General features: G+C 43.7%; 1 protein-coding gene across 4 annotated transcripts in view; it reads left to right on the top strand.

Moving 5' to 3' along the window:
* PXK (PX domain containing serine/threonine kinase like) overlaps positions 1 to 22,520 on the top strand; it is a 46,034-nt gene that overhangs the window by 10,983 nt on the left and 12,531 nt on the right. For all 4 annotated transcript variants that reach the window (XM_083492385.1, XM_083492386.1, XM_083492387.1 and 1 more), the window contains exons 2-10: positions 2,122 to 2,172; positions 3,704 to 3,751; positions 11,346 to 11,532; positions 14,375 to 14,452; positions 16,161 to 16,234; positions 17,821 to 17,895; positions 19,470 to 19,574; positions 20,266 to 20,367; positions 21,320 to 21,481. In XM_083492385.1, coding sequence (XP_083348511.1) covers positions 2,122 to 2,172; positions 3,704 to 3,751; positions 11,346 to 11,532; positions 14,375 to 14,452; positions 16,161 to 16,234; positions 17,821 to 17,895; positions 19,470 to 19,574; positions 20,266 to 20,367; positions 21,320 to 21,481 — 882 coding nt within the window. The remainder of the gene's footprint in view (positions 1 to 2,121; positions 2,173 to 3,703; positions 3,752 to 11,345; positions 11,533 to 14,374; positions 14,453 to 16,160; positions 16,235 to 17,820; positions 17,896 to 19,469; positions 19,575 to 20,265; positions 20,368 to 21,319; positions 21,482 to 22,520) is intronic.

The following is a 22,520-nucleotide window of genomic DNA, read 5'->3' as shown; positions in this document are numbered from 1 at the left end:
CCTGTTGTACAGCAGGGGTGGGCCGAAAGTAGATTGGAATCTACTGCTAGATCCCTGGCTGATTTTCAGCAGATTAGGAACGGTTGTCTGACTGCCTGTTTACTCAGCGAGAAAAATTACTTTTCCCTCCTGAATTAGACTGCTGAAATGAAGTAGGGTAATCAGGAAGTGGATGTTTCTAATAAACCCACTCCCCAAAAAATTACTGTACAGTGGTACCTCAGGTTAAGTACTTACTTCGTTCCGGAGGTCCATTCTTAACCTGAAACTGCTCTTAACCTGAAGCACCACTTTAGCTAATGGGGCCTCCCACTGTTGCTGCTGCTGCGCCTCCTCCTCGTGACTTCTGTTCTCATCCTAAAGCAAAGTTCTTAACCCGAGGTACTATTTCTGGGTTAGCGGAGTACTGTGGTACCTCAGGTTACATACACTTCAGGTTACATACGCTTCAGGTTACAGACTCCACTAACCCAGAAATAGTACCTCAGGTTAAGAACTTTGCTTCAGGATGAGAACAGAAATGGTGCTCCGGCGGCGCGGCAGCAGCAGGAGGCCCCATTAGCTAAAGTGGTGCTTCAGATTAAGAACAGTTTCATGTTAAGAACGGACCTCCAGAACGAATTAAGTACTTAACCTGAGGTACCACTGTACTCCTAGCCACTAGCCAGCAGAAAAAAATGGAAAAAACCCATATTTTTTAATGTTAGTGGTCTTGGTTTAAATCTCCCCCTTCCAGCAAGAAGTCCAGGGTCAAGACCAGCTGCTGTAAAGCGGTGTGTTTGTGTGTGATCCCACAGCTCCCTTCTCTTGCAGAGAAAGCAGCAGCAAATGCATAGCAAGGAGAGAGCGCAAATTCCCCCCCCCCCCCGCCCTGCACTTGTTCTAGCTGTGCCTCCTCTTCTGTCTCGGCTTTGGGTCCAGAATAACCATGTGATAAAGCTGCTTTAAAACTTGCTCTAAAAAACTCATCGACGATCAATTTTGGGTAGGGATGTACCTTTTTGCAATGAAAGTCTCGAGTGTGCTTCGGGGATCTGTGTTTAAAATCTGAAACGGAAAATAAATGAAATGGGCAACCTGAGGTTTCCCTGACGTAAGGAGGAGGCCATAACGTATAGAAATGAATGGCTTCTACAGTGGTACCTCAGGTTACATACACTTCAGGTTACATACGCTTCACGTTACAGACTCCGCTAACCCAGAAATATTACCTCGGGTTAAGAACTTTGCTTCAGGATGAGAACAGAAATCGTGCTCTGGCGGGAGGCCCCATTAGCTAAAGTGGTGCTTCAGGTTAAGAATAGTTTCAGGTTAAGAATAGACCTCCGGAAGGAATTAAGTACTTAACCCAAGGTACCACTGTACTTTAGTTCTCTGGAGAGCACTTCTCTTTCTTTTGCTACTCATGGCTTGGGTAGGACGTGTCTTGCTTTTTGGTTTACTGAGTAAACTTCAAACACTTAAGTAGTTAATAAATGTGTGCAATTCTCTTAGCATAGAGATACTTGCGTAGCTCCAGTTAGTGGGGGTATTCTGGTACAGAAGGCGGAAATAACATGGTCCCTTCCTGCAGGACGGTAGCCGAGATAGTTTGGATGACTTGGTTTCTTGTTTTGCTGTTTTCAGTGTTTGTTTGACAAGAGAGGAGTGCAGCCGTCATCGAGTGGGGCATAATGCAAAACATAAAAGTGTATATATAAAAAAATTCCTTCCAGTAGCACCTTAAAGACCAACCAAGATACCTGAAGAAGTGTGCATGCACACGAAAGCTCATACCAAGAACTAACATAGTTGGTCTTTAAGGTGCTACTGGAAGGAATTTTTTTATTTTGACTATGGCAGACCAACACGGCTACCTATCTGTAAATAAAAGTGTATGCGATGGAGGGAAACAAAATAAATCAGATGGGGTGAAAGGGCAGCACAGAGAAGAGAGAGCAAAATGCAGAGCTCTGCATAGCCTTGAAAAAACCGTAAAGGTCACAAGATATCGTTCATGGGGGGGGGGGGCAGCAGCGTGGTCTTACAACAAATGGGCAGATTTAGATTACCGTAAAAGCATGAATGGGTTTAAAATGGACAAATCTCTGCTTTCTAATTGGGTTTTCTTTTCCTTCCTAGGAATACATCATTCGTGTGCAAAGAGGGATTTCCATGGAAAACAGTTGGCAGGTAACTTGTTAACCTCTGACATAAGGAAATGCATTTTGTTAATTGGATTTTACAGGGAACACAGCGAAATGCTCCCTCGTCATTTGAGCACTGACAAGATGCTTCTGCGCACAACTTTTTTTTTTTTGAATGAAAGAAGCTATGCAGCGGCATGTGGGCTTGGTGAATTGTTCCTGTATGTTCTTTTCTGCCTGCAGATTCTTCTTTGCTCCCACCCAGTTGGTTCAAATTAGACGCATCAGTGTTTAGATCCTGAAAGTGCACCGCTGTGATGCTTTCTTCTTTTTCTTCATCTTCATGAGACTGTAAAAAGGAGCCAAACTCATACTGATTTCCCACACCTACCCCATTTCAGTCAATACTAAAGTATGCTGCAAGCACAGAGAGCAAGTACCTGAAGGAGCGTCTCCACCCCCCATTGCTCAGCCAGCTGAGGTCCAGCACTGAGGGCCTTCTAGCAGTTCCCTCCCTGCGAGACGTAAGGTTACAGGGAACCAGGCAGAGGGCCTTTTCGGTGGTGGCGCCCACCCTGTGGAATGCCCTCCCATCAGATGTCAAGGAAAAAAAACAAGTATCTGACTTTTAGAAGACATGTGAAGGCAGCCCTGTTTAAGGAAGCTTTTAGTTTTTGATTCTATTTTTAATATTCTGTTGGGAACCACCCAGAGTGGCTGGAGAAACCCCGCCAGATGGGCGGGGTATAAATAAATAATAATTCTTTATTATTAGAATAGAAGGCACCAGAGACGACTCAAATCTCTTCTGAAGGAAGAGAGAAATGTAGGGGAGAGACCCTAAAAGTGTGGCCTAGAAGGACATGGGCAAGTGCCAGATTTCCCACTTGCAAGCTGAAAAAGCTTATATGACTCTTTTCTTCCTTTCAGTCTGCTTGCATACTGTTAGCATGTGCCGTTGGGTGAGCATCCTTAAACATCCAAGTACGCAAGCTGGAGAAGTCTGGTTGGGTGTGACTCCTTAATGTGTGCATTCCAAGGGGCTTGAAGACACAAGCCTGTTGGTCACACTATGAATGTTGGTTTTGCGAAATGCTGTTGTACCCAGAATCGGATTTACCATTTAATGCATGGAGCCCCTCCTGAAATTCCAAATTCCATGATGTGAAGATTTCTGGAAAGGGCAATCTGTTTTTCCTAAAACAGAAGCCAGCAATACTCAAAAGGGAAACACCTGTACATTGAAACCTTAATAAACTTAGGCTCTTATTTATGTTCCTCCGCTGACAATTTATTTTCATGTAAGCCCAGATATAAGAAGGATCACTACAAATCCATGCCGCTGGAGCAGCCCAAGCCCCAGTAAACTTGTGTACATGGAATGGAAGAAATGCTTTGCTCCTATAGAGTGATTGCAGCATGCCCAGAGAGCGATTTCCCTAGTTCTCCTTGGAGGTTTTTCATCTTTGTGATCCTGGCTCCTGCCACAATTGTACCTGCTTTATAGAATGGGATTGTCGATACCCAGTTGTATTAGAATGTGTGGTACAGGCACTAATTCTGTGTTGCTTTTGTAGATTATAAGAAGATACAGTGACTTCGATTTGCTGAATACTAGTTTGCAGGTAAGAGGTTTGTTTGTTTTTTGTTGCTGTATGAAAACTACACTGGTACCTTGGGTTACATATGCTTCAGGTTACAGACGCTTCAGGTTACAGACTCCGCTAACCCAGAAATAGTACCTCGGGTTAAGAACTTTGCTTCAGGATGAGAACAGAAATTGTGCTCTAGCGGCGCAGCAGCAGTGGGAGGCCCCATTAGCTAAAGTGGTGCTTCAGGTTAAGAACAGTTTCAGGTTAAGAACTGACCTCTGGAACAAATTAAGTACTTAACCTGAGGTACCACTATACTTGGAATTTAGGGCTAGAGAATTCACTCTGTGTCTGTTCCCTGTCACTTCTGCTCGTCTCAGCCACAAATCTGTTTTGACATGTTTTCTGCATTAATCTGCATCAAAAGAAGAAGAAGAAGAAGCTCTGCACCAAGATCTGCATTTCAAAGTCATATTCAATATACGGATCTCAAAGAGCGTTTGATACTTTTTTGAGCCGAGAAGCATGTTGGAAATTTGGGAAGTGTGAAATCCAGGGCCAGCACAGCCATTAGGTGGGGTGGGGCCACTGCCTCAGGCGGTGGCACCCCTGCGGGCACCTTGCCATCTCTGCCAGCAGGGGGGAAGAAGTGCTGATTTTGGGCAGGATCTCAGTGGTCCCCAATCACCAAGATCTCACCCGAAATTGGTGCCGATGGCAGCACTGTTTTTTCCCCAGCAGCGGAGGCAGCAGAGTGGGCAAGTGGTGGTGGTAGTAGTGGCGGCAGGGTAAGTGATAGGTGCAGGTATGGCAGTGCTGGTGACCGCAGCAACCACTGGGCAGCACTTTCTGTTTTGCCTGAAGCAGCAAAGTAGGCTGGTGTTATCCAATGGACAGCTAAGTTTTTTGTTCTTTGCATTAGTCCTGGAAGTGTGGATCAGGACAGTTCATATGAGAATTCACAAAGATCAAATTCCTCAAGTATCTGTTAGAATTCCTGCTCCATGATTGCAGTCATGGGATTGTTGTCTATCACATGACGGTATATGTTTTGACTCCACAAAGTGGGAAGTGACGGAGACAGGATGTTTGTGTTACTGTGTTCCGTGAAGTGGGACTATTGTCCTTTGTTCTTTCTCTTTGCCGTCTGATGCTAGAGAGAGAGGGAGCCATGTTGCAGTGCTCCGTGTGTGTTTATATGTAAATAAAGTAGATTAGCCAAAATGCTGAGTTGCTGAGGTCTGTTACGCAAGCTGCGAAGACTCTGCGGATCCCTAAGTGTGCTGATGTCTGTTGGCATCGGTCGCTGTGATGTTCAGGCTGAAGAAAGCTTTTGAAGCTCCCAAACGATCGACCAGGAGGGAAAGAGGATGCCAATTGGGCATGTGTCTCTGCCAGGGTCCTACTTGAGTGTAGGACGAGCTCCTGACTGTATCGTTACTGTGTGTTTTGTGAAGTCACTTTTGCATATGTGAATGGATGCCGTGTGTTTGCACGTTTTGTTAAACAAGAGTTAAACAAGAGTTAATGTTTAACGGTGGTTTAACGGGAGTGAGCGGTATGCTGAGGCCTGCTGCTCAGAGTTCCTGCTTTTCTCCTGGCTGCAGCACGCCGGGCGCAACAAAACCCTGGCTTGTCCTGTTGGCAATACCCATGTGTGTGGTTTGGAGAGAAGTGAAGTTTGTGCCCCTGGTTCAGACGATCTGATAGGCCAAAGTGTTGCAGTCTTGCATGGCATAGCCAAGAGCAGGGGAAGTGAGGATTTTGGAGCAGCGAGTGCCAGTACATTGATCCATTTTGTTGTTGTTTAGTTGTTTAGTCGTGTCCGACTCTTCGTGACCCTATGGACCAGAGCACGCCAGGCACTTCTGTCTTCCACTGCCTCCCGCAGTCTGCTCAAACTCATGCTGTTAGCCTCGATAACACCATCCAACCATCTCGTCCTCTGTCGTTCCCTTCTCCTTGTGCCCTCCATCTTTTCCAACATCAGGGTCTTTTCTAGGGAGTCTTCTCTTCTCATGAGGTGGCCAAAGTATTGGAGCCTCAGCTTCACGATCAGTCCTTCCAGTGAGCACTCAGGGCTGATTTCCTTAAGAATGGAGAGGTTTGATCTTCTTGCAGTCCACGGGACTGTTCCTTTCATATCTCCAATTTTCTTGAACAGATCTCTGGTTCTTCCCATTCTGTTGTTTTCCTCTATTTCTTTGCATTGCTTGTTTAAGAGGGCCTTCTTGTCTCTCCTTGCTATTTTCTGGAAATCTGCATTCAATTTCCTGTATCTTTCACTATCTCCCTCACATTTTGCTTGCCTTCTCTCTCCCGCTATTTGTAAGGTCTCGTTGGACAGCCCCTTTGCTTTCTTGCATTTCTTTTTCATTGGGATGGTTTTAGTTGCGTATAATGTATAATGTTGCGAGCCTCCACCCATAGTTCTTCAGGCACTCTGTCCAGCAAATCTAAATCCTTAAACCTGTTCCTCACTTCCACTGTGTATTCATAAGGGATTTGGTTTAGATTGTATCTTACCGGCCCAGTGGTTTTTCCTACTTTCTTCAGTTTAAGCTTGAATTTTGCTATAAGAAGGTGATGATCTGAGCCACAGTCAGCTCCAGGTCTTGTTTTTGCTGACTGTATAGAGCTTCTCCATCTTTGGCTGCAGAGAATATAATCAATCTGATTTCGATGCTGCCCATCTGGTGATGTCCATGTGTAGAGTCGTCTCTTGTGTTGTTGGAAAAGAGTGTTTGTGATGACCAGCTTGTTCTCTTGGTAGAACTCTATTAGTCTTTGCCCTGCTTCATTTTGAACTCCAAGGTCAAACTTGCCAGTTGTTCCTTTTATCTCTTGATTCCCTACTTTAGCATTCCAATCCCCTATAATGAGAAGAACATCCTTCTTTGGTGCCACTTCTATAAGGTCTTGTAAGTCTTCATAGAATTGGTCAATTTCAGTTTCTTCAGCACCAGTAGTTGGTGCATAAACTTGGATTACTGTGATGTTAGAAGGTCTGCCTTGGATTCGTATCGAGATCATTCTATCATTTTTGAGATTACATCCCAGTACAGCTTTCGCCACTCTTTTGTTGACTATGAGGGCCACTCCATTTCTTTTATGGGTTTCTTGCCCACAGTAGTAGATATGATAGTCATCCGAACTGAATTCGCCCATTCCCGTCCATTTTAGTTCACTGATGCCCAGGATGTCAATATTTATTCTTGCCATCTCATTTTTGACCACATCCAACTTACCCAGGTTCATGGTTCTTACAATCCAGGTTCCTATGCAGTATTTTTCTTTACAGCATTGGACTTTCCTTTCGCTTCCAGGCATATCCGCAACTGAGCGTCCTTTCGGCTTTGGCCCAGCCGCTTCATCAGCTCTGGATCTACTTGTACTTGTCCTCCGCTCTTTCCCAGTAGCATGTTGGACGCCTTCCAACCTGAGGGGCCCATCTTCCAGCGTCATAACTTTTATATGCCTGTTGTCTTTGTCCATGGAGTTTTCTTGGCAGGGATACTGGAGTGGCTTGCCGGTTCCTCCTCCAGGTGGATCACATTTGGTCAAAACTCTCCACTATGACCTGTTCATCTTGGGTGCCCTGCTTGGCATAGTTCATAGCTTCTCTGTGTTATTCAAGCTCCTTCGCCACGGCAAGGCAGTGATCCATGAAGGGGACATTGATCCATTAAACCATAGTTAAACATTCTGAAGTTAAACAAGACAAATGAACCAGGCTAATGAAAAGACAAACGTTTGAACAGGCAAAGGTGTACAGACTGAAGAAACAGACCTGCTAATTCAAACTACAGTGGTACCTCGGGTTACAGATGCTTCAAGTTACAGACTCCGCTAACCCAGAAATAGTGCCTCGGGTTAAGAACTTTGCTTCAGGATGAGAACAGAAATTGCGCGGCAGCAGTGGGAGGCCCCATTAGCTAAAATGGTACCTCAAGTTAAGAACAGTTTCAGGTTAAGAACGGACCTCCGGAACGAATTAAGTTCTTAACCCGAGGTACCACTGTATTAAAGTACTCTATGGAAAAAAACTGTTCCTAGTAATGTTTTGTGCAACCCATTGAAGATGGGAAGAGCGGCAGACACTCAGTTTAACTTGATTCATCTTCTGTGGTCAAAACGTCTATTTCTTACAAAAGCAGAAGTCATAATGTGCTTTTTAAAAAAAACTATGCAGTGTATGCAGTCGTTCTGTTCCTTTCCGAAGTACTTTCTGGTGCTGTTTTATCGCGTGATGTATTTCCTTGCTGCTGAGTAGCATTCCTTCATTTTTCAAACACTGCAGCTACTGTGTGCTTGTGCCTTTCCCAGAACATTGAATTCTTTTTATGCGTTCGTGGGAAAGTACAGGGGAAGAAGATGTATGTTAAAGAACTGTTCAGTGACTTCTAGGCAGAAGAGGGAAGTTAGTGATTGCAGAATTTTGTCAAGTGGGTTTCAGCAGACCCTTTGGCTCTGTTCGCATTCTCTGTGAGATACAAATGGAGCAAGAATTCTGTTAAGGCATTCTCGGGGACGGTAATATGCAAAAGAAATGGCGCAGTTAAGTAATTTTGGCAGCAAGGCATAATGATCTTATCGGGCCCTCCTCCTTTAAGGGGGAATTAAGTATTATTTCACATTGCTTCAAAACGTAGTAAACCAGCTGTGCTATGTTGGGGGCCGTCCTCATTCGGCAAAGTCCTACCCTGATGATTCCAACAAAACAAGCCAGTAAAACTACAATGACTACCTTGTGCCTGTTCTCTGTGTGTGGTGTACCAAATTTTCAGTACAATAGACTATTGGAGAGAAGTCCATTCATATTAAGCCCTTTAAATGGATTTCATATATATATATATATATAATATTGATTCTTTTTCTATACTGATGTGAAGAGATGGTTTGTATTTCAAAATACTGCTGTCTCCAGGGTGGTTTTAAAGATCAGCACTGGGCATTTTCACATTCAAGGATCACTTTATTTACATTCCTATCCTGTCTTTTGACACACTGTGGCTCGAGGCAGTTATAACAACGAACAAGATAAAATACAGCGTAGCTCAGTCCTATAAAACACAAAAGAAGATAAAACCAGCAATTTTAACCACTGGTTAAAACAGTAATGGCAGTAGATTAAAAAAAAAAGGGGGGGGATCTGTTTGACAAGCCAAAGTCCTCACTGCAAAGCAGACTGTAATATATGTGTCAGTTCAGCAGGATGGTGATAGTAAATCACTGCCTGAGAAGTGAATGAGCTCAGCAAAAGTTTTTCTGGGGAAGGAAGAAGCAATTCTGTGGTACTTACTAATGTTGTGAACCTTCCTTCCTGTTTCCTCCGTATGGACTGATAATTCTTCGAAAAACAGCACATGAAAAAAACAAGTTTAAACAAACAAACAAAAAATAAGGGGGAACCACTCGGGCAACTGTTTAGGGCCCCCCAAAACACCCTGCACTGCCCAGCAGGTTAAACTTGATGCTGATTCTGCTTAGGTGCCTTATACAAAATTTTGAATTATGTTCATCTTGGAGACAACTTTTTTTTTTAAAGCATCTGAGATACTTCCACTCCATTGCCCTGGCATTGTAAATATTGCCAACGTCATTTAGGTAGGCAGACATATTGTGCAACACTGGGATGGCATAAATAGGTAGCAGTGCATTCTGACCTTAGCACTTCTTGTTTGCCCTGGGAACTGTAGGATCTTTGACCCTTTGCTTTTTGCACGAAGAGCAAGAATCAAATTCCGTTCAGGCCGGGAAGGCGTTTTGTAATTTCCGTTGCAAAATGAAATGACGACTCTCGCAGTCCATCCTCTTTCTGTTTCCCGAGAAAGGTTTTGCCATTGAGATACCATGCTGTCAGTCTTAAAACTGTACTTTCTTTGGCTAGTGGATTATTATAAAGCTTTAATCAGAATCACTGACTTCTGTATGTTGGGTCATCTTGTGGTGGGGCATTGCTGGACATGGTTCAAACTCCTAGTAGCAAAGGACTACGAAAGAGCAGGTGGTGAAACCTGTCCTCTTTTTTTCAGCCTTTCTAGGAGAATTGAATTGTTCCAGCCGCTGCTGTTGTCTGTTTGCCATTATGTTTGAGATGCTGATATTTTATCTTGTTGTGCTTATTTATGGATGTTGTAGACCAGTGGTTCTCAACCTGTGGGTCCCCAGATGTTGTTGGACTACAACTCCCTTCATCCCTGAGCTCTGGCCTTGCTAGTTAGGGATGATGGGAGTTGTAGTTCAACAACATCTGGGGACCCACAGGTTGAGAAAGGCTGTTGTAGACTGTTCTACACTTCTTCAGAGTTATTGAGACTGAAAAACTTTCTATATGTACACACACCCAAAAAAACCAACAACTATCTTTTGAATCCTGGTGGTGGTTGTGGCAGGTGGTTGGAGCAGGTAGCCAAGGTCTGTGCTCGGCTTACTGCTTGTGGTGTGTTTGCAGGGGGGCAAGAAGCCATAAACCTGGGTTCAGACATCATGGCAAGCCAGACTCTGCCTTGTTTCTCTGCAGTCCTACAGCAGTACGAGCGTGGGACGAGCAGAGCAAGAACGTTTCAACAGCTTGCATAAGTGGGCTGCTCATTCGCATCAAACTATGGTTTGCTTTTAACTGTGCTTTGACATCCAAACCAGGCCTTTTAGTGTATTTAGGAATAACATTTTGGAGGTCCCAAGTCGCAAGGTGGTTAGATTGGTCTCAACTAGGGCCAGGGCCTTTTCAGTACTGGCCCCGACTTGGTGGAACGCTCTGTCACAAGAGACCAGGGCCCTGTGGGACTTGACATGATTCCGCAGGGCCTGCAAGACAGAGCTGTTCTGCCTGGCCTTTGGTTTGGACTCGGTCTGACCCTTATGTTTCCCTCCCCTTGTGGTTTTGATCTATGGGCTACTTTTAAAATGAGGCTGCATTTTAAATTGCATTTTAACCTGTATTTTAAATTGGGGTTTTTTTTCCCTATTATGTTTTTACTGTAATTTTACTGGTGTTAGCCGCCCTGAGCCCGGCTCTAGGCCAGGGCGGGCGGGGTATAAATAAAATTTATTATTTATTTATTTTTTTATTAACTAATCTGGGTACATACTCAGGTATTTCTGGGAAAATACTCAGGGTTGCTTAATTCCCTCTGGTCTGGGTTTGTTAATGGCCAAATTTCAGCTACATGTCAGCGGTTGTGTTTGAATGTCATGATAAAAGCATCGCTTGCTATAGTATACCGTGATGGGAATGAGCTGCAGGGAGCTTCTCTTTCTCTTCTTCTCCTCTGGCGATGCTTGGAGCAAAAAGGGCTTTTGCTTCTGTTTTTGACCAGCATTTCATCTGAGCTCAATAAACCCTGGTTAATCCGAATTATGGTTTGCATTAAACAAGCCAACTTCAAACAATGGGTTATGAAGTGGACTTGTTTCAACCAAGTATAGCCAAGATTAGGGTTCATAACTAACCCTAAGCAGTGGTAAATCAAATATAGAAGTGAAAGTCTCTGTCGCTCCTCTGGGGGAAGGGAAGTACACGAGGCTGTTTAATTGAATGGAAACCGACTGCTTAATAGAATTTTTATAGTAACTTCTGCACTTCTCTTACATTGTACCTCTTCTGCAACTTTTGTTTTTGAAGATATCTGCTCTCAGTCTACCTCTTCCTCCCAAAAAGTTGATTGGAAATATGGATCGTGAATTCATAGCTGAAAGACAGAAAGGACTCCAGAACTATCTCAATGCAATTACTTCCAATCACATTCTGTCCAACTGTGAAGTGGTAAAGAAATTTTTGGATCCAAACAATTACTCTGTAAACTACACTGGTAAGTAGGCTATTTTGGAAATTTTATTGCTTGTTTTCATTGGAAAAGTCCTTCAGCCCAACAGTTAAGGCAGGAGGACTTCACCCTTCTCCTTTTTTGGGGTTGGAGGAGCATTCCACATTGCCCACTATAGCTCCTAAGGAGTTACCCTTCTTCCATAGTGGTGCAAGGGCTTGAAACAGTTGACTTCCGGCTGAAATCTGTGCATCCTTGTCAAAGAGAGGAGGGGATAATACGGGTGGAGGAAAGCTGAACTTACTGTCATGGACTGCAGTCTAGGGACACTGAAATTCTCTTCTTAAGGCCGGTACTTACTTAGTAGACATGCATAGGATTGCCTTGTAAAAGTGTTTAAAACTGAGTGCAGGATTGCAGCCTCAGAATACTTGAGACATCTTTTGAATTCAGGAGACTGGGAACTTGAAAGTGGTGCATGTCACAGCCTGGCAATATAGTTTTGATGTATTTCCTGAAGGAAGTGATGAGCAGTTCAAAGCAAAAGCATTTATACCTGCAGCTCTCTGTTTTAAAAAGAAAAGTGGCTTTAAAGTGAGAAGCTCTGTAAACAACAACAACAACCCCATAATGTTAGTACAATTCAGCAACATGTTTGCCCTGGATTTCAGCCCCTATTGGACCATAGCGCTTTAGCTGATCGTTTTACAAGTCTGTATTTTGACTCTGGAGCAGCTGAACCAATGGTTATAACATCTAGGTCCTTCATGAAGCCATTGTATAAGAGTCTTGCACACCTAGGACCAGAGCGTTCAATAGGCCATAGAAGCAGATCAACCATTTGCATCAAAAAAGAGATGGTGATGAGGAGGAGGATAATAATAATACTGCTGCATATATACTATGGTTTGAAGTAGGCTTATTTCCACCAACTAGAGAACAGATTTACCACAGTTGTTCCATGTATGGATGACACAGCAAGTGGCTGTCCATCTAAAGCAGATTCAAAAGCACAGCCTTTGGCTTCTTGTGTCATCGGTTTGGCTACTGCCTGTGGTTTGTTAGGAGAGGAATAAACTATGAACCCTGGTTTGGACAACATGAACCATGGCTTATCGTAATGATATGTGAACCAGGCCATTGTTTTCTTCAGCAGAAAAGGGCCTTCTGCAACACAGAAACTTCACCGGCAATTTGTGTTCTAAGTGTTATTGGGAGTCCTGCCTCTGCAACTCTTCTGCCCAAGATTTGCCCATCTTCTGTGGGTGCAAGCAGGCTTTGGGTATGGGTAGTATTTTGCATTTCATGATTACTTAGCCAGACTTTCACAGCTCTCCCCCCCCCTTATTTATCTGAGGGAATATTAGGACTACAGCAAGAGACCCCCATACATTTGAAATCTAAACTAGGGAACTGAAAAGCGTCCTGTTCTTTCTTCAGCCCACCAGCTCATGGAAACGCCTGCTGCAGTAGCTGCCGTGTCCTTGTTAGGCTGTTCTGCTTCAACATTTCACAGCTCAAGGCCTCATCTCCCACTGCGCACTTCTTTCATCCTTAGAGATGAAACACCTGAGCACAGTGGGGCAACGTGAGAATGGAATGTTGTTTTTAACTTTTGATTTCCTCGGCTTCTCGCTGCCTACTGTGATGCAACCTTCCGTGCTGATTCACAGAATATTTGTCTTCATAGAAAACTGTAAACTAGATAGACACATGGCCATTTTGTGTGCGTGTGCACGCATGAAAGGAAATGTATCGAATAGCAAATATTCCAGACAAATGACAGAGAATATCCTTTTTGTAGGCTTAACAATGTCCTTGTACATAAGAGAGACTTCTAAAGAGATTACAGCATCCTTGGTTGACTCTTACTTCAGAAGTCAAATATATGTTTTTATTGAGCACATCTGATTTCACACATTATACAGATGCTTTTGTGTCCTTTTTTCAGTGGGCCCCTCACCCCCCAACTCAGACAAGGGCCAGTCAAGAAGGGCAGGGTTATTTGGCCAGAGCCTCAGATTTAGAAACTTGTTGACTTCGGGGCATTTGATAAGTTTCACAACTTGTTTTTGTGAGCATCAGACACACACATGTCGTTTAGACCTGCAAATTTAAGCAAAAAAAGATGTGACATGATAAAAAACTTTTTTGTTGTTGTTACTTGAAAAAGGTTTTGTTAACATTTATGAATATTTAAAATCTATCTGTTCTAGTGGCATAATATTTTGGTGTCTTATTTTATTTCCATATGTCATGTTGTTGTTGTTGTTGTTGTGGCTAAGGACCTCAAATGCCTGAAATGACCTAGGCCTCTCTGGACCTCTGAGAGGGCCTCACAAACAAAGCTACCAGGGTTGTTAGATGTTGACAATTAGGATTGCTGTTCCTGATTTCAACACCAGGCTACCTTGAGAGAAAAATTATTTTATCTGGGGCAGGGATGGGGAACCTGTGACTCTCCAGATATTATTGAACTCCAGCTCCCACCATCCCTGTCAATCATCCATTCTCTCTGGGACTGATGGGAGTTGTAGTCCAGCAATAGCTAGAGGACCACAGGTTCCTCACTCCTGATCTAGGGACTCCTCTTCTTAAATAGAGTGTTTTAGTCTTTGCTGAGTTTTGCCCTCATGGAAGCCTACCAATAGCCTCTTTTGGTGGTGGGGTTGTCACCTGTTATACCCTTATAAAATAATTATTTTGTGGTGCCTAGTCCTCTGGTTTTAAATAAAATCCCGGGAAGTGTGTACTTCAGTTGAACTAGAGTGGGAAAGAACCCTCTGAGGAGACGCCCTCTCTTGTGCGAAACGTTATAAGGTAACAGCTTCACCACTGACCTTGGTTAATATGTGTACCTAACGGCCACCCAAAATTCTCTTTGCAGAGATTGCCTTACAGCACGTTTCGATGTTCTTTCGGTCAGAGCCAAAGTGGGAAGTGGTGGAACCGCTAAAGGATATCGGTAAGAGTTTTTTTGCTCGCTAGGTAAAGCGATTGCGCCACAAACCACAGAAATGTGCTGTCGGCTTATCCAACTCAATTGAGTGTCCTCTGAATAGCAGCAGCAGACATGATACCTTCATGCAAGTATCAGACACAGAGGGATTTTGTTCTCTGCCATGGTCCGATTGCACTAGTGGAAGCATTCTTTGCAATGTAAACAAGGGGCAGAGGGCAGGGTTAAATTCCTCTACCCTTCCCTCCTGGTCTTGATCCAGATTGCCCCCCTCTATGCCTTCTGTTTACTTAAAAAATAATAATCATGGAGTTGCTAATTTAGTCCTCTTCTAGTTTAGCCTTCCGTAAAAGCTTTTCCCAGCCTTCTAAGTGGTAATGGCAGAGACTGAATCTAGGTCCTTTTCATGTGCCATGTCACCTTGACCATTAAGCCTTGACCATTTAATACTTGCGTCATATATTAAGTTGGTGATGATGATCAAACCATAGCTGTCAACGTTTCCCTTTTTTAAAGGGAAATTCCCTTATTCCTAATAGGATTCCTTGGAAGAAAAGGGAAAAGTTGACAGCTATGGATCAAACTGTGGACCCTGATGTGTTTCTGGATTGGTTCCCCCTGTTTACTAGACATTTACTGCTGTGTATCAGAACACTGCGGTAGTTCTGCCAACCTAGCAGTTCAAAATCACCTCAAAGTGCAAGTAGATAAATAGGTACTGCTCTGGCGGGAAGGTAAATGGCGTTTCCGTGCACTGCTCTGGTTTGCCAGAAGCAGCTTAGTCATGCTGGCCACATGACCCGGAAGCTGTGCCGGCTCCCTCGGCCAGTAAAGCGAGATGAGCGCTGCAACCCCAGAGTCGGTCACAACTGGACCTAATGGTCAGGGGTCCCTTTACCTTTTTATCAGAACACTGCTACAGTTTGAGGGCCTTTTCAAGAGACAGACTTCCTCCCTCCCTCTGTTATACTTAAATTTTATTCAAATGCACATTCCATGCACACACCTCTATATTAACATTTAAAACTTGAAAATGAATTAGAAAGTTTGTTTCATGCAAACTTCCGGTTCTTTGCGTTTTCTGTTGTAGATGAGGAAAGTAAGGCTTGAAAGATAGTTTCCAAAAGTGGCTTTTGAGAGGTGGAAGTGAGTTTATACATAGGCGTGTCCCACTTCAGACTATTTAGAGAGAACCAGTCCTTTCTCCCCTTAAATAAATGTTTAGGGGTACTCTCATTTTGACTCAAGAAAATCACCATTTTTTTCAAATCTGGAAAAATAAATACAGTAAATGGACAAAAGTACAAAGATTTACAAAACATTTAGGGGTATGCGTACCCCTGCTCACCCCCCAGAAAAAAAGCACTGGGGAGAATGGTGATGAATCAGCCCGTAACACAAGTAATCAAAATATTAATTTTTAAGGACCACCCACGTCCACACAATTTAATGCAATAGTGCATTTGTACAGTTGATAGTGAAAAGTCCCTTTTCTTTTCATTTGAGATAGTGAAACAATGAGGTCGTATTGGAACAGACTTTCCGAACTAATTGGTGTTTATAGAAAACACAGAATTGCTGCAGGAGAATTGGGGTCATGTTGGGTGCACGCCTGGCCAATCTGCTTATCTGAAGGTGGCTTGTGTAGAAAATGAAAACCCTGATTTGGCAACTTCAAACTATTGGTAATCACGTGGCCGTTTTCTTTTTTTAGGGTGGAGGATGCGGAAGAAATATTTCTTAATGAAGATTAAAAATCAACCAAAGGAGCGGCTAGCATTGAGCTGGGCAAGTTTCACTTTTGGGAAGTTCTGTCATCTCTCCCAAGGGGGTTGGCAGCATTTCCCGAATTTCTTCCTTTTTCACCGCACTTATACATAATGCAGTTTTTAGTAACCGCCCACTTTGTCTGTAGTGAAGATACTGTGAATCTGTAGGAGTATCACGGCGTGAACTGGGCTAGAGCAGAATGAGGACAACCAGCATGGTTGCCAAGGCCCGTGCAATCTGCGACTCATACAGCCCACCAGCCTCTGGGGGACAGCAAAACAAATTTTAAAGGGTTAATACAGAGATTTCTTTCCGCTCTGGCCTTTTACCTTGAATGTCCATCAATGGCTCAAGCAGCCTTGTAACCAAGACTTTGAATCATGGAAGCAGTTACTCAGCACAGGAGCCAAGATGACAAAAGAAGTGTGCTTCTATGACACCCACCCCTCCTAATAGCGCAGATGGGTCCTAAAAGTAAACACGAGAGATGATAAGTGAAGGAAGATGAGGCCTATTGTGAGACATCATTTAGTGGCAACTGGGCATACTGTATTCGCAACAATAGTCTTATAAGCTCAGTTGGCTAGAGCGTGGTGCTGATAATGCTAAGGTTGCAGGTTTGATCCCCATATGGGACGGCAGCATATTCCTGCATTGCTGTGTGGGTTGGGCTAGATGAGCCTGGGTCCCTTCCAACTCTGGAATTCTATGCAGAGCAGGCGGGGCCCAGGGCCAGACGCAGGTGGAGCTGTGGGTTAAACCACAGAGCCTAGGACTTGGCAATCAGAAGGTCGGCAGTTCGAATCCCCGCGGCGGGGTGAGCTCCCGTTGCTCGGTCCCTGCTCCTGCCAACCTAGCTGTTCGAAAGCACGTCAAAGTGCAAGTAGATAAATAGGTACCGCTCTGGCGGGAATGTAATCAGTGTTTCCGTGCGCTGCTCTGGTTTCGTCAGAAGCAGCTCAGTCATGCTGGCCACATGACCCGGAAAAACTAACTGTGGACAAACGGCAGCTCCCTTGGCCAGTAAAGCGAGATGAGCGCCGCAACCCCAGAGTCGTCTGTGACTGGACTTAGCTGTCAGGGGTCCTTTACCTTTAAGGATGCTTATATGTCCATACTAGCATGTTTAAGTGAAATTCTCCCCCAACCATTATACCTGGTTGGTGGGCGCAAGGGGGGGAGGGGGAGGGAAGGATTCTTAGGACCACTAACACCATCTTTATGATTCTTGGGCAGTGGCACCCAGGAGGTGGCAGCAGTGGCATGGCCACTGTGGCGATTCAATGGAAAAGCAGTAGGTTGTGGTCAGTGTTGTGCTGCTCCATGCTGTAAAAGAGGGCTGGGGGGGGGGACGGGGACGGGGGAAGCTCTTCAGTGCTTCAGATGTAGTTGCTGTGGGCCTTCCAGATGTTGCAGACAACAACTTGCAATATCCCTCTGCTGGTTAGAGTTCATAAGAGTTGGAAGTCCAATGGCATCTGGAGGGCACTGTGCTGGCTGCCATTGTGGTGCTTCAGTTACAGTGTGTGCCTGTTCTTTTAATCAGCGTGTGGTGTTTTGTTTGTTTTTTGTCATTTTGAGTAACGTAGTCATTGTATTTCCAGGCTGACCTGGGCCCTGACAAGTACCTGTCTGACAAAGATCTTCAGTGCGCTGTGAAACTTCTTTCTTCTTGTTCTGTGAGTAGTTTCTTTAATTGTTACTTTTAATCCACATACTTTCCTTGGTCCAACACAAAACTTCACAAAAGTCAGTAGTGCACAGAGGTGACCGTATCCCATCTTGATTTCAAAGCTTGGCCCTTGGGCTCCCTATCGCCCATGCATCGTTCTTAAACTGGATGGGCGTTTAAAGTGCTTTTCATTAGCTGTGAACCTGTCACAGCCGGCTAGGAGTTTATTTTGAGCATTCTCTTTTTGTTAAGTAAATAAAAGAAATACATTTTGTTGCAGGTTTTCTTTCTTGCGTTTTGTTTTTTAAATATGTTTTTATTACAATATTTTCTTGGGTAACAGTAGAACAGGGTTCCTCAACCTCAGCCCTCCAGTTGTTTTGAGACTACAATTCCCATCATCCCTGACCACTGGTCCTGCTAGCTAGGGGTCATGGGAGTTGTAGGCCAAAAACACCAGGAGGGCCGAGGTTGAGGAAGCCTGCAGTAGAACATACAGAGTCCCTGTTTTCAAGTTGTAAACTCCATCATATTCAGAGAGCGAGACGTTTCTGTTATAGGCAATAAGGGGTTGAGGGAAAAGAGAAGTCGGAAGAGAGAGGGGAGGAAGGGGGAGGCAGTAAAAGCTCATTGCTCTCCCCATTTGGGATCTCCAGCAACTGGCAATTCTGCCTTTCAGCAGTGAAAGTGAAACATAGCCATCTGGGCTAGTAGCCATTAAAAAAAGCTGCATTGAAGACTTGTGCATGCTTATTCAAAAGCAAGCCCCACTGTGTTAATGGGGATTTTAACTGTGTGGATCTGGTAAAATGAGGTGTGCAACCATAAGCTCTGCAGGAACAAAACAAGTTTATTTGTGAGCTAATTTGTGCAAACAAATGAACTACCGTCATGGTTTCATCCCAAACACCATGTGCCATAGTAACCTTGTATGCCCTTCTCTTTTATCACTTTAGGCGTTAGGTACTTATTTACAATGCAATAGAAGCTCCTGAGAGTGTTGTTTGGTTTATCCCTGTAAACAAACACATTTCAGAGTTGCCACAAAAAAACTGATTGTCATGTTCAAAATTTAAACAAAAGTAAAGGTCTCTGCTGGGAAACGCTAATCCTTTAAATGTGAGCAATTGGCCATGCACAAATTTGTCTAGAACACACTGCAGTGTTTTTGCCAGGACATCTCTCACTCTTTTGAGCAGGTGGTGGTGTTTGCTGCATGCTGGGGGCGGGGACTGATCATGTAACAATCTTCTTGACTTACCGTGTGCAGGTTGTGCCTGGAACTTGGTCATGTGAAGGAGTGAGTCATGTTTGGTACAATGGATGTTCAACAAAATCAGGGGTGTTTTATCGAGCAACAGACTTGCCGAGTAAAGCCCCGTTCGGACTGTCATCTTAATCATCCCTTCCCCTAGCTTGGTGCCTTCCAGATGTTCTTGACCATGAGGTTGAAAGGACTCCATATTCCCCATCACTGGTTTAGACCACTGTGAAGGCCGTACTTGCACATCAAACTTGGTGGGACTTAGGATCAGAATGTTAGAAAACTTAAATGTGTTCTCTCCCTTTTTTAAAAAACAGCATCCCTATATTTACAAAGTCACTTTTGCAATGGCCAATGAATCTTCTGCACTGGTAATAAGACCCTTCAGCGAAAAAGGAACACTCAAAGACCTGATATATAAGGTAGGGTTAAGTATGCTCTCGAGGCGTAATGTTTTCAAGGTACATAAGTAATGTGGACTTGATGTATTTGCAGAGCGTATGTTTTAGGTCTGCAACATTGAAGAAATCTAAAGAACCATTTTGCTTGCATGATATATAATATACCTAATAACTGGACAGCAAATTTTTACAACATAGTGTGGTGTATATATTCTTTTTAACAACGTTCTTATAAGCACCAGGCACCAAACTAAGAGGCATTTTTGGCATTTTCAACTTTTCTTTCTCACACACAAGGTGAGTGGGGTGTTCCTCTTCTAAGATGTTGCCTGCTATAAGACCTGCATCTAAAATCAAGGAAAACAATGCCTTTCTTCAGAACTATTATTTTACTCACATGCAAATGTAATTACTTAGGATTGTATCCAGCTCAAGTTCTACTCGAGAGTGGATCAATTGAAATGATGCACCCAAGTTGTCCATTAATTTCATTAGGTCTACTCTTAGCAGGACTTTCATTGGACACAACCCTTAGAGTACAGCTCATGTGATTAATTGCCTAAATGTTTCTTTAATCAGGGACCTGCCCTAATATTTTCTTAGTGCATGCAAGGGAAAAAAAACTTTTTAAGAATTGAAATGCCTTGCTCTGATGTGATAACTTCTGTTATGTTTGATATTAAAAACAAAATTGCTGTTATGATTATTACAGGCGAAGCCAAAAGATCCATTTCTGAAGAAGTACTGCAACCCGAAGAAAATTCAGGGTCTTGAACTTCAGCAAATTAAAACGTTTGGCAGACAAATTCTAGAGGTACAGGATTTTTTTTTTAAATTGTCTAAAATAGATTTGCTGTTAAGGCAGACAATCCACTTGAAGTTCTAAACCGTAGCAGAGTTACATTCCCCTTCTTGCACGCAGCAGAAAGCTGGTTGCAGGCTCGTTAGAACCTCTTACTATTATGCCATTCAGTCTGCCGCAGATTGAATTGTACGTTCCTGGTACGTTCCCTTGAATCCCTCTTAAAAGAATAAAGACACCACAATCCTATTCTTAGTCAACAAAAAGTAAGTTTACTCACATTCAGGCAGTACACAGTATGAATCCTGAAGGCAGACTTAAAGTTACAAATAGCAACATGTGGATTTACCCCATATGGGGGACAGTCCCTGTGCTGCTGTTGGCTGCAAGCCAACAGAGCAGTCCTAGCTGGAAGCAGACGAAAGGAGAAAGAGAAAAAAAGGGGGGGAGCTGCGTGACTCGTCCTTTTGTTACCTGGACAGGTAAGGTCATGCCCACCTCTGGTCACATCAAAGAGGAAGGATGCTCCAGGCCAGGAGGAACAGGAAGTTTCAACTGGCTGGACCAAACATTCCCTTGCATGTCCACTCTAGGAAAACAAGGAATGTTGTACTTGACTGCTACCCGTGGATCACATCCCACAAAAGGCAGGTGTGCACCTTATGAGTTCGAGGTGGCTTGAGAAGGGAGGGAAGGTATTTGAGCAAATTATTGACAGAATGGGAAGAAACTGAGGTGTGGCATCTGAAAGGGGAGAGGAAGGGCTATTGGATAGTAATAACAGAAGCATCAAAGGCGGTTGGGCAGGGGAAGTGTGAATAGGGCTTGTACCCATCACAGAACGAAAGCCCCCAATTAATGCCCTTTGGGATGTGTGGGATACATCCTTGGACAGGCATTTAATAGATCTTGCCAAGGGAATTAATTTCCTCAAACTAAAACATCTGTGTGCTTGGTCTCCCAGGTCTTAAAGTTCTTGCACGAAAAAGGATTTCCGTACGGCCACCTCCATGCTTCCAATGTCATGATGGACGGGGACACATGCAGGTTACTGGATTTGGAGAATTCGCTGCTGGGGCTCCCCTCCTTCTACCGGTCCTACTTCACACAGTTCCGCAAAATTAATGTACGTCGAGGCAAGCATCTGTGTGCATGGGAATCCATTATAGATGTCATACGTTGAAATAGTCACCTTATTTAAAAAGAAAAGCTTTTCAGTAATGCTATGAGAGAAGCTTAATAGAAAGATGTTTAAAGGATGTTTGGAAACACAGCAATATGTGTTGTTTTTTGTTTTGTTTTGTTACAAGAGCTAGTTAGCACTTCTTTTTCTGGGAAGAAAGAGGAGGAGAAATGGAGGGTGGCACCAAAAATCAGAAGGGAGAAACCCCTGACTTGTTCTGGTTTTGTTTTGCTAGAGGGAGAGGGAGAACAATAAGCCAACTCTGAAATGCCGAAACATTGCAGTACGTAGTTGGCTTTTTCAGATAAATATTATATTGCACAATAAATGTACAGTTGCTACTCCTTTGCTACAGTGTCTTTTCGCCAAAGAAGGGCATTTGTGAATACCACATACAGTAGTACCTTGGAAGTCGAATGGAATCCGTTCTGGAAATCCGTTTGACTTCCAAATCGTTCGGAAACCAAGGCGCTGCTTCTGATTAGCTGCAGGAAGCTCCTGCAGCCAATCAGAAGTCGCGGAAGTCACGTTGTATGTTCAGGTTCCAGGGAACATTCAGAAACTGGAACAATCACTTCCAGTTTTTGATTGTTTGGGAGCCAAAGCATTCGACTCCCAAGGCATTTGAAAACCAAGGTATGACTGTATTGTAGTACTGGTGCTGTAAACTTGTGAGCAGAGTACCGATGGATTATCCTGGAGGGGGTGGGGTCTTGTTTTATCACTTGGAAAAGCTCCTCTCTCTATTATAATGTCATACTTAACATCACTTATCTGATGGGATCTCTGCCATATTGGTAGTCCTGAAAATACCTTGTAGAACAAGTTGGATCTTGCTGCTTTCAAAAATTGTTACCTAGTTGTTTTGAGTTTGCTGGAGACATGAGCTTGCAATATAAGCAGTCAGCAGAGAGGCTGTTTTGTGTCTGTCCCAAATCACAATTCCCTAAACTTGCTAATCCTCCTGTGGCTCGATCTTAAC

This window comes from Podarcis liolepis, assembly GCF_965112155.1.
Source record: "Podarcis liolepis genome assembly, chromosome: 2".
Classification (NCBI taxonomy): domain Eukaryota; kingdom Metazoa; phylum Chordata; class Lepidosauria; order Squamata; family Lacertidae; genus Podarcis; species Podarcis liolepis.
The sequence above is the reverse complement of the archived record's forward strand: the minus strand, read 5'-3'. Positions and strand labels throughout refer to the sequence as shown.